General features: G+C 32.5%; 2 protein-coding genes across 4 annotated transcripts; one reads left to right on the forward strand and one right to left on the reverse strand.

The window, feature by feature from the left end:
- The first annotated feature begins 11 nt into the window (after positions 1-11).
- LOC107427079 (protein DJ-1 homolog C) lies at positions 12-3,709 on the forward strand. The gene is made up of 8 exons (XM_016037418.4): positions 12-414; positions 636-836; positions 1,293-1,442; positions 1,537-1,716; positions 2,024-2,101; positions 2,352-2,552; positions 2,810-2,947; positions 3,029-3,709. The coding sequence occupies exons 1-8, from the start codon at positions 157-159 to the stop codon at positions 3,239-3,241; spliced, it is 1,419 nt and encodes a 472-aa protein (XP_015892904.1). The 5' UTR covers positions 12-156; the 3' UTR covers positions 3,242-3,709.
- A 3,915-nt stretch (positions 3,710-7,624) lies between these two features.
- On the reverse strand, positions 7,625-11,916 carry LOC107427086 (bZIP transcription factor 46). 3 transcript variants are annotated; one of them, XM_048481166.2, is made up of 6 exons: positions 11,713-11,916; positions 10,726-10,775; positions 9,355-10,605; positions 8,406-8,477; positions 8,286-8,315; positions 7,625-8,038 (listed from the first exon to the last, which is right to left on the reverse strand). In XM_048481166.2, exons 3-6 carry the CDS (start codon positions 10,486-10,488, stop codon positions 7,964-7,966), a joined length of 1,311 nt encoding a protein of 436 aa, XP_048337123.1. In that variant the 5' UTR covers positions 10,489-10,605; positions 10,726-10,775; positions 11,713-11,916; the 3' UTR covers positions 7,625-7,963. The 3 variants fall into 3 exon arrangements, with proteins under 3 accessions (XP_048337123.1, XP_048337122.1, XP_048337124.1); XM_048481165.2 differs by lacking the exon at positions 10,726-10,775; XM_048481167.2 differs by lacking the exon at positions 11,713-11,916 and having other exon boundaries at positions 10,733-11,619.
- Between the last annotated feature and the right edge of the window lie 186 nt (positions 11,917-12,102).

The following is a 12,102-nucleotide window of genomic DNA, read 5'->3' on the forward strand; positions in this document are numbered from 1 at the left end:
ACCTTTAAACGTCACCGTTTTTTGTGTTTTTCGAAACTCACTCGCAGTCACCGCAATCTGTAATTCTGACTTGAACGTTAAACCCCTTTTTCTTTTCTTGAAGATAGAACATGCTAAACCCAGATAAGGTCTGAGGAATTCTGTATAACTGCGTCAATGGACTCTCTGTCTTCGATTCTCTCACCAACCACCGTGACTTTCCGTTTTCCGAAGCTCACTCTTATGGCTAACTCTGCTACTGGTGTTTCTTCTTTCTCGTTTGCGTTCACTATCTATGGAGGAGAGCGCAGAACAGCAACTACGAAACGCTCTGCTAAACCCAGCAAAACCTTATCGCCCAAAGAACCATCAACACCAATCCCGAGTTCCCTTACTACTTTTGCAGACAGTAACACTTCACTTCCTCCTAAAAAGGTTATATTCTGGAATTCCCTTTTGCGCACATTTCGTCAAAAACCCAAAACCCCATGTTTTGGTTGCTGAGAAAGTGGATTAAAGAAAGTGAAATCTCTCTAGTTTCTACTCTATGTTTACAGCAAAGACTATAAGCAACCAAATGGGTGCCTAAAACCAAAAACTTTACAGAAATTTGAACGCTGCACTGGACTTAATATTTGTGTTGGATACGTGGGCAGGTTTTGGTTCCAATCGGGTTTGGTACCGAAGAAATGGAAGCTGTTATTATGGTTGATGTTCTGCGAAGAGCTGGTGCTGACGTCACTGTGGCCTCGGTGGAGCAGCAACTAGAGGTTGAAGCTGCAGGTGGTACAAAACTGGTTGCTGACACCTACATTTCAGCTTGTTCCGATCAAATTTTCGATCTCGTGGCTTTGCCGGTTAGCTTTCTGAGGCATTGCTTTTTCATATTTCTTTTACTGGTAGCTTTCGTAATGAAACAAAAACAACAAATCACACTGCCAAGTTTTGTACTTAGTAACTATATTGAGAAACGAGATACAAATAAGAAACTTTGAAACGGTTTTACCAGGGAAAAAGATTTACAGTTAGAAGGAAGAAAATGATTGAAGTTAACCAATGTATTCTAGACATGGAACTTATTGAAATAAAATGCATAATCTGAAGGAGCAAATCAAAGGAAGAGGGTTGTATCTCAACTGTGTTTTGGCATTTTGATTTTGCGGTTGTGCAATTTTTTTTTTTTTTTTTTTTCCCTTTTCTCTTGCCCCTTTACTGACCTGTAGATTACCATCTAAGCGAATTTGGTGATAGCTCTTATATTTTGGTCCAAAACTAATATCATGTACCGGTTGCCTTTTCTTCATAATAATAAGGGAGGAATGCCCGGCTCAGCGAGGTTACGAGACTGTGAACTTCTTCAGAAAATTACAAGCAATCAGGCTGAGGAGAAGAGGCTTTATGGAGCTATATGTGCTGCTCCAGCAGTCACACTTCTACCATGGGGCCTTCATAGAAAAAAGCGGGTGCGTTAACTTAGCAAAAGTTTTAGTAAATTTGGTATCTCTTTGTAGCTCAATGTATTTGGCTATCTAATCGTGTTCTAGTTTGGAATGCAAGATAACTTGCCACCCTGCATTCATGGATAAGCTTCCAACCTTCTGGGCAGTCAAATCAAATATTCAAGTATCAGGAGGGCTTATAACAAGCCGTGGCCCTGGAACTACATTTGAGTTTTCCCTATGCCTAGTAGAGCAGTTGTTTGGGGAATCTGTTGCCAGGGAAGTTGGAGAATTATTGGTAAGACCTTTGATGGTCCTGTTGGTTTTGAATTTTAGACTGTCTTAGTATGTTGTAGATAGGTACTTAAGGTTGATGTCCTGTACAGTATTAGTTCTTTCTTCTTTAGCCTTATGAAAGAAAAACTTTGTGTTTCAATTTTTCGTTCGATAAGCATAGTGCTAAATCAGTTCATTTCAAATGTAGCTTACTGATAACTTTTCACAAAAAATGTCATCCTTTTGCCAGGATGTATTTTCCTCTTCGGATATTTTACATGATCAAATGTTTTAGGCAGTAATTAATGCTCTTGTCTCTTTTGCATTAGTTCTTGTGCGGTGCTGATGATGAATCTAGAAAGCAAGAATTCAACAAAGTTGAGTGGTCTGTGGACCACAACCCTCATGTAAGTTGCTCTCGTTTATGTTTTAATGCAGAATTCTTACTAGTTTTTTTCAAATTTGCCAATTGGTTCTGAATTGGCCTCTATTTTAGTGTACAACCATAAATTTTAATTGCTATTTTAGTTTACAACTCTGCATTCATTCAAAACGTAGTTTATATCTCTTTATCTGCATTTCATGTTTGACTTCAAAATTTTCTCCTTTTCAAATTTTTGTGCCTAGAAGTTTTATCATCATTGAAATATCACACAGGTCCTCCTTCCAATTGCTAATGGTTCTGAAGAGATTGAAGTAGTAACTATTGCAGATATTCTACGACGAGCAAAGGTCAATGTAGTAGTTGCTTCAGTTGAGAAATCTGTGAAGATTTTGGCATCTCGAGGAACCAAAATAATTGCTGACAAGCTAATTCGTGATGCTGCAGAGTCTATATATGATATAATCATTCTTCCGGTAAGGCAAACCAGATATTGTTATAGAAATACAAGTAGATTTAATTTAATGCAATCACAATTTAACAACATCTTTGGAAAGACATTTATATCCACTAAAAGCCACATTCAATTGTCCTTTCTTTGCTTATATTGCTCACCTTGGCAACACTCTAGTTTAGAAGAAATATACATTTGTGTCAAGTTGTCAATAAACTTGTGAAGGTTGTTATTCCTTGTCCGCCCCCACATTCTTCTAGAGTTCTGGTCTTTTAACAGGGAGGAAATGCTGGAGTTGAGAAGCTGAGTAAATCTAGGATCCTAAAGAAACTGCTCAAAGAACAGGAATTAGCTGGAAGAATATATGGTGCACTCTGTTCCTCACCTGAAATCCTGCATAGGCAGGGTTTACTGAAGGTGATATTGAAATCTAAGTGATATCTTTCTGTTCCTTATATTTGTATATTATTATTTACACTTAGAATCTGCCAAATACAGGATAAGAAAGCCACTGCTCATCCTTCTATACTAAGCACGCTCACCAATGAAGTTGTAAATGGTGCCAGAGTAGTTATTGATGGTAAACTAATCACCAGCAGGGGACTCGCTACTGTAACAGATTTTGCGTTGGCTATTGTAAGCAAACTTTTTGGTCATGCCAGGGCAAGAAGTGTTGCTGAAGGCATTGTTTATGAGTATCCCAGGAGTTAAAAGTGATCTGGTGTCAATTCCTTGTAAATGGAAGACAATTTTCCTGCCGCTCTACTCCTCTAAGAGAAGGCTGCACAACTCATATCAAAACAGTACCATGAGAAACTTCCATATCCACTGTCAGCAAATGAATGTATGAGATAGTGTTGGGTGGTCGCAAGCTGAGCTCACAGATTAATATCTTCCTCTGTAGACACTGAAAAGTTCTTGGCCACCTGCAAGGAAATTGATCTCATATGCCAGTGCCGGTTCCAGGCTCAGAGGCTAAGGCTATAATTAGGAAATTGATTTCATATGCCAGTGCTGGTTCAAGTGCTGGTTCAAGGTACAGGCCAGTCTAGGCCCCCAGATTTTGGAGGGTCTTTTTTTTATTATTTTTTTAATATTTTAAATAACTTTTTGTTCAGAATAAATTATACTATATCAATTTTTTATTAGAAATACAAACTTTAAATTATTTGAGAGAAATTTTTTTTTACTTTAAACTTCAGAATTTTATATTAATTTTAATGTTAATATCATTGTATACCCTAAACTATAAAACATTTTTTACTTTGTCCCCCAAACTATAAATTTTCCTTGCATTGTCCTCCAAACCACTGTCACTTTGGTTCAGTTATATGTGTATCTCTAAGGAATTCGGCCAAATTGGCTCATACATTGCATAAAAACAAATTAAAATATAATAAAGCTGTTTTATAAACAAAGTTATATAGGTAAACAATTAATTTTGTCAAATTCATTTATTTAAAATACTTTATTAGACTAAAGTGACACCAAAATAATAGTATGAGGTAATGTGAGAAAATTTATAGTTTACGAGCAAAGTGAAAAACATGTGATAATATGGGGGTTATAAAATGATATTAACTTTCTTGTTATTTTATTATTTAAGTTAATAATTACATCAATTATTGTTATATTTTTTTAAGATCTCCAAACAAGGTTTAGATTTCTTAGTTTGTATTAACATTATAATTTAACAATCAATCTCAAAATCATATTTTTCTTTTTTCAATCACTTTACTTATACTAATTTATCCTCCACATACCTGTTTTGTATGATTCAAAGGCCCTCGATTTTTTTTTTTCTCTTATTTCCATAAAATAATAATCTCAATTTGGCTCCAATATTTTATGTCATATGAAGATAATAAACTACAACAGTTAATATATATACAAAATAATCGTATTTAGATTTGAAAGTATGCTAATAAAATCAAATTGTGTTAATTTATTTTATTTATTTATTTTTTTTTTGGTAAAGTGGAGTTAATGTACTTTATGTTCCTTAGTTTGTGTCAAATATATAATGATATATATATATATATATCATGGAATCTAAATGTAAAGTTATTGTTAACATATTATTTTAACCTTAAAATTTAGTAACGTAATTGTTTTAGTAGCAGCAGCAATGAAGATGTCATCTAAAAAAAGAGAAAAAAGATGTCATCCAAAAAAAGATTAAAACAATATAAATTTTAGAAAAATTGCTTGTAAGTTTTAAATAACAAGATTTATATATATAACAAAAATCAATCTACAAACATTGAGCTTCGTACACCATTTATGGTGGTAACTTAGTAGAAGAAAACTTCTCAGCCTTCGTAACTGAGAGTTCAGGAGTTGAGGTTTAAAGCTTGGCAAGCCTCGTTATTGTCCTAAATGGTCCCATGCTGTAATTTCGCATAGTACAGAACTATGTTCTGATACCTATGATATTACTAGGAGGTTTTTTTTTTTTTTTTTTTTCAAGAAAAAAAAAACATTAAACTTCTTACTTTGCAAGCTTAAATTAACTTTTAAAAAAAAAAAACTCATTTCAGTTTATTAAATTGAATAATATTTCAATCTATAAATTATAAAAATGGAAGTTATATCAAAAGAAGAATTTGTTGCTAGACACAGTTCCATTTTATTTATTTATTTTATGTATATATATTTATATATTTAACAATATATTATGCAAAACCTTTAAACAAAATCTATTTGAGTAGAAAAATAATATTAATATTTATAAATTTTAATGTCTAGCAAATAAAAATAAATCATTTCAAATTTTATCACAAGGCCATAAAATTTGTTAAATTATATTTCATAAATTAAAATAGAATAAAATTAAGCGTTGAAAGAGAATTATAAATCCAATGACTTCCAATTGAAATATCATGATTTAAATTTAAAAACTATAATGATTTGGTATAATTTTAACCATTAATTCATTATATCTACGTTTTTTAAAATGAAAAAAAAAATCTACATGGCATAAAATGGCTAATTTAAATTGAGATTCTTTATACCTAAAAAAATGCAAAGTGTCTGAACATTTCAAACAACTTAACATATCACTATAACACTTTACTAGTTTAGGAAAACCTAAAATAAAATTTTAAAAGAACTTTGAAATTAATTGTAATACTTAATAATTATATTTATTAAAAACCATATATAATTGTTTTTTTAATCTAAAATTTCCAAATTAATTGTAACATGCCTATATAGGAGTATAAAACGGGCCTAGCCATCACAAAATGGATACCATTATGAACCACCAAAATCTAAATTAATCACTCCTGCCTTTCCACCAGTTTCTATTTAACATAATTGATCTAATTCTTTTCTTTTTTTTTTCTTTTTTTTTTTTCATTCTTCTCCATTATTTATTGCTTTTGCAAGCATACTTGTTTCACTCTCTTCTTTTTATTTAACTCATATTAATCATGAATAATTTATGAATAAATTTACGATATTAATTTATTCATGTTTTTCATCATTTTGTTAATTTTTTATAATTAATCAATACAATACTTTATTAAATTAACATTTATTTAAGATTTAAACATTTTATTGTTCATTATCATATTTTTATTTATTTAATGTTTTTTTCCTTCAAAATTATTTAACTAATTAACTTTGCAAATTTTTCTTTCTTTTATATAAATATGCATTGCTTAATTTATTATAGTAAATTTAAATTATATTATTTGTTATATTTATTTTTTATAATGTATTTAATATAAAAATTTAATAAATAAAGAATTAACCTAAATAAAAACATGTTCTACGAATATAAATGAACCATACAAGTAAAAACGTGTCAGGAAAAGCATAACATGTAAAATAAAGGTACTCACACGGACGTAGTACAATAAATAATAGGCTACCATAAGCTGTTTGAATAGGAATATACCACTTCAATATCTATGCATGGGAAGGGAGTACAAATTTTAAGATTTTTTTTTATTTTTTATTTTTTTGTTTTTGTGGGGGGGGGGGGTGAAGATTTGATATTCATATAAAGTAAGAAATACGTAATGAGTTGATTCCTGCGATTTGCGGCTAACTAAATTATAAATAAGAATAATAATCTTTTTATTGTTCTAAGTAAATTTATTCCTTTTTCATAAAAAAAAAAAATGTAAATTTATTCTGTTCTGACAAAATCATATATACATATATATAGTTGGACATGCTTTAAGCGAGTTAAAATTTCAACAAATATGGTGTATATAAACTTCTATATTAAAAAGCTGGAGGCCATGTTTATCATCGCACGTGTTCTTGGAGTCCATGCTAACAACGAATTATGGTTTTGAGGGGGGAAAAAAAATGGAAAAAAAAAAAAAAAAAGTAGAAGATATAAAATTGAATTATTGTCGGTACATTGTAATTTATAGCAACAAAAATAAGCTAATATTCAGCCTACGTGATCAATTAACCACTCATTATTTACTTAATTTTTTAATAATTTGAGGTGAGAGAACTTTGATTATTAAAGTAATTTACATACATTTGACTTATTGTTTCACAATTTGAGATCTTTATCTAGTGGTCTGGTTTTAACTAAATATAATGAACAAAAATGTTTTTAAGGTCTGGTTTTAACTACTGGTTTTAACTAAACATAATGAACAAAAATATTTTTAAGATCTTTATCTAGTGGTCTTTTAAGTAAATATAATGAACAAAAATGTTTTTAACTCGATGCTTTTCTCGAAGATGTTCCTTGTAATTATCATCTTTAATTAACTTTCTAAGCATAAACAGATTTGAGATATGTTCATAAGGGAAATATTCCAGCATTACTGCAAAGAAACTATGTCAATAAATACTCAATACCGTTACTCAAAGTCCTAGTTTGAGGTTTCTTTCATCCACTTTCAAAAGTTTGTAAACCCACAAATGTATCAGGCAAACAAAAAAACCACATAAATAAAATAAATAAAAAAGGACTAAAAGTCGCCGAGTATTAAAATGTACAAACCAAATGTTCTATGATAAACTTATTGTAATGGTAGTTCAAGCCAAAAAAACAAAAACAAAAAAAAACTTATTGTATGGTAAGTTGGTACATGTGGTATGAACATATACATCATAGGATATACCAAATATTACCAATTGCTTATTACTAAATCTTACATGTCCTATGCTATCAAAACGAAATGCAAGCACAAGGTGTACATACTCAAAAGCTTCATCTACAAGAAGATAAAAACTAATTTACTTATAATTTACAAACTCAATACAATCTGCTTCCTATACTATACATTCAGCTACCTACCATATAAATATATATATATATATATATATTTTTTTTCTTGTGGCTTAAGATTGAATTCAGATCAGCAATACAAAAGTCAATCCTTATCCACTAACACATGATATTTTTAACTAAACAAGTTTTCATTTCTTCTATCTGCAGTCTCAATTCATCAAAGTCTACCAAGGACCTGTCAGTGTCCTCCTTAAGCACTGTCTTTTATTCCCATTTTGCCTATTCATTTTCTCCAAAATCTGCCATATAAATGGGAAAAAAGGATTAGTTTTCTGCTCTCTCAATTCAAAAGAACTTCTGGTAAAAGAATAATGCAACACGGTTCTAATTTACTCAGATAGAGAGAAAGAGAGAGAGACATAGAGAGATGTAGATTTAGCACAATTACTAATGCTCTTTGTGAATGGTAGGTAGTTCCTGTTGTTTAATTACATAAACTTCGTTGTTGAGAAAATAATTCCCTGGATAAGTTAAATGAAGGTCTACCTGATTTTTCTGCATTTCCATGCATTCGGCCTGAAGCCAACCAAAACAGAATCAAAGTGAGTTTGTAAACATTTCCACATCAAATAACAAAAAGGTTACGAATTTAAAAATTTTGTAAACCTGTTTTCTCTGTAATTCTTTGTTCGTTTCTTTAAGTTTTGCAACTTCTGCTTCGAGTTCCAAAGTATAGGCCTGCCAAGAACCCAAAAGAATATGGTAGTTAGTCTCAATCCTCTTTTTATAACTGAGCCAAAACCTAAAGCTGCCAACAAGAGTTGACCTGGATTCAGAAACTTTTCGAGTTTTTTTTTTGTTTTTTTTGTTTTATTTATTTATTTTTTAAATATATATATATATATATATATATACACACACACTAAAGTATGATGACCGCATATTAGGTTGGCAGATAGTTGATATCAAGCTTAAGAAGGAAATTTTTAATTTTAAACTAATATCTATCAGCACTGCAAGAGATACGAGTTTTACCAAAAATGTAGCAAGGAAAAGGAAGATCTTGGCTGATGTTTAACAATATCTAGAACTAATACCATTGGCCAAGTTAATGAAACCATGTTGAATTGGTGAACCACGTAATCTACAAAACCTATCTCCGTCCCATATGAGATACTTTTTCCTACTCTTGCAACCAAACTAGTTTCATCTCATTATCAAATGAATTAGCAAAAAGAGTAAGCTAAAAAAAAGGAAAAATTACTGCTATCACAGGGATTACAGGTCAGATTTAAAGTGGCGTGAATTTTGTTATAGTCTGATTTAATAGGACTAGTGACAGGCACATCAAAGACAGACTGGGAAAACTCAGAAACCATGTCCATGTGTTCTAAGTCCATAAAAGAATGTGTTTGTAAGGCTCAGCCTGAAATCTATAATGAACAAAAGGTTTCCATTCCAGACATTCACTATACATCTCTAACCTTCAATACAAAACATTAAACCCCTTGATTAGCAGATACAACATGAGAAAGCCAAATTTACGGTAAGAAAGGACCAACACAATCACAAATATCATTTAGCATCTAAAATGACAGAAAATCAATGTGGTCACCTGTTTACGGGCTCGAGACCTTGCAGCTGACTCTCTGTTCTTTATCATTCTTCTCTGCCTTCTCTCAACAACTTTCTCCAAGGCTCCACCAGACTTTCTTCCCCGACTAAAGACATAAGGAACCGGTGAAAATGAAGGCGTATCTACACTGCTCTTCGAAATCACATCAGAGGATATGTGGCTTCCAGGAGAACCTGCTGCAACAGTAACACCACCAGCACCCAAACCAGCCATGCCAATACCTCCAGCTTGAACTAAACTTGTATTCATAGCAGGTTCTGCAATCCGTGATACTATTCCCCTTGTTGCCTGACCATTGCTCACTAAATGTGTTGTAGGAGCGAAAGCGATGTTTGCAGGCTTTGGCAAGAGTGGCTGCTGCTGTGAAGGAGGCTGCTGCATATGCTGCTGAGAAGATCTGATTCCACCCCCACTCCGTGCTAAACTAGGAGGCTGATTAGGAGCTGAATTAATGTTCTTCTGAGCAACTTGATTATCCAAGAGCACATTGTTTCGGCCTGGTTGTTGATATCCAAGAGCTAAACCATTGTTATTGTTTGATCTATAAAATTCATTATAAAATCCACTATTAGCTTGCCTTCCTATTTGTTGGGCCTCTTCTCTCACAACCCCTGCTCTCACCAAAAACTCCTCCAAGGTCATCTCTCCCAAAGTCTGTTGCCTAGGCAAATTTGTTGCTCCACCACAACCACCACCACCACCACCACCACCACCACCACCACCACCAATAGTATCAGTGCCTCCACCACCTTCCTTAAGCAAGTCTCTCCAAACCTCATCGACCTTCTTCTGACTGAGTGTTCTTGGCAAAGTCAATGAGCCCTGCCTCTGCAAATTTCCACCAGGATTAGTACCCCCTCCTGCTCCAGCAGTTGAGGTGACTATCTGAGTTTCTTCAGCTGTCCATATATTTTTCAAAAGTTCATCCATGTTCATCGACCCGAAATCTTTCCCAATTCCACCCAAGGTGTTTTGCAACTCATCAAAGGTTAAGGAATATATGGAAGGTTGTCTAGCCAATGTGAAATTTCCCGTTGCCTTCCCACCACCACCACCACCACCATCCATCAGTGGTACATCGCCAAAGTTCTTGAAGTTCATATGGGACCCCATTTATAGACTTTAAAAGTAAATTCTTATAGACTTTCAAGAAGTTCAACTCGTGCAAGCTCTCTTATAATTGCATCCAATTGAAGGATATCCACGTGCTTGATTTCCTTTTCTTGGTTTCTTTAATGCAGGAAAAAAAAAAGAGGGATCAGTAGTAAATCATATATAAGAATAATTAACACTCAGATGCTATATATCCATGAACCAACTTTATATAGAAAAACCAGTTTACATAATAACCTTATACCACTATCTAGCCTCTCCATTCTCAGAACTGGGTCACCATACAGCTTCAAACATTAAGAACTATACAAATCAGCATTTTCTAATAAAAACTTCCATCTTTTTGACTCAGTAGTACAGACTACCCAAAATAAACACCCAGCTTCAAAGAAAAAGTAGACATTAAGAATAAAACTGTGAAACCAAACTTAAAATGTATCTTTATTCGTTAAAAATAAGAGAAGAAAATAGTCTGGCAGGTTTTCAACTTGATTACATCTTAAGACAGAACTGAGACCACGATAAGTCAAACATTTCATACATAAAGGTTCACATTTTTCCGAATTACTACATGGTGAAAAATAATCAGAACCAAACAAATTGTCCCTGTACAACTTTTTCCAGTGTACGAAGATCAAAATATGTAATAACTTTCGCCATTTGCATGATTATTTTCATTTCTTTTTTAATCTTCAGATCCAAAGTTCACAAAAAAACAAACAAGTAGCAGACAACCTGACAAAACTTCCAGGTTATTAACTACCTCCTTTAAATTACGAAGACTTCATATCCACAATTAATAACAAAAAAAACACATCAAATTTTCAACTAACCATCCTTATCAAACCAAATCCATCTTCCCAAATCACAACCACAAAATAAACAAAAATAATTCTTTCTCAAAAAAATAAAAAAAACCTCAAGCCACCCCATTTTTTCCCCATTAAAACTGGATACTTTCAAAGATCAACAAAAGAAATAAAATTATCAATTCATGATTTTTTTCCTATTCAGTCATAGAAGTAGCAATAAAAGCAGAATAAACCCTCTTGAAAAACATAAAAAATAAAAAACAATTTCAGAAAAATGAATAATTAGAAAAGACAAAATTAATAAATGAAAACTGAAAGCATAGGACAGACACATAAATAAATAAAAAGTTTGGACAATTAGATAGAAATAAATAAATAAATATATATATATATATATATATATATATTTTACCTTTAATTTTGCAATTTGTTGGGCGTGGAAAATAGGGAGTGATTAGTTGTAGGAGTGTGCGTATTTTCGTCTGAGCTTTGCGTTGCCGATGCTGGTTTGGGAAATGGTGGAGTCGACAAGTGTCTTTTGCCGCCTCGACACGAGTCGCCATTTAAGGAGGTTTCACTTCTATGGAAGTGGCTTTGATTTCGGAATTTCCATTATTAAAAAAGTATTAAACTAAAGCTCTTTTGTTTTTTTGAGGGTCGCAGAGCCATCTAGAACTCGAAACGTGTACGAATGTCTGACTGCTTCAAATCTTGATGTGATCTCCAACCAATAACAATTCGCTAAGTGGGATGATCCTGGCCGTTCATTTGGCCTTTCCGACATCAGATTGGATGGTGATCC

This window comes from Ziziphus jujuba, chromosome 9 (assembly GCF_031755915.1).
Source record: "Ziziphus jujuba cultivar Dongzao chromosome 9, ASM3175591v1".
In the NCBI taxonomy this organism is placed as follows: Eukaryota; Viridiplantae; Streptophyta; class Magnoliopsida; order Rosales; family Rhamnaceae; genus Ziziphus; species Ziziphus jujuba.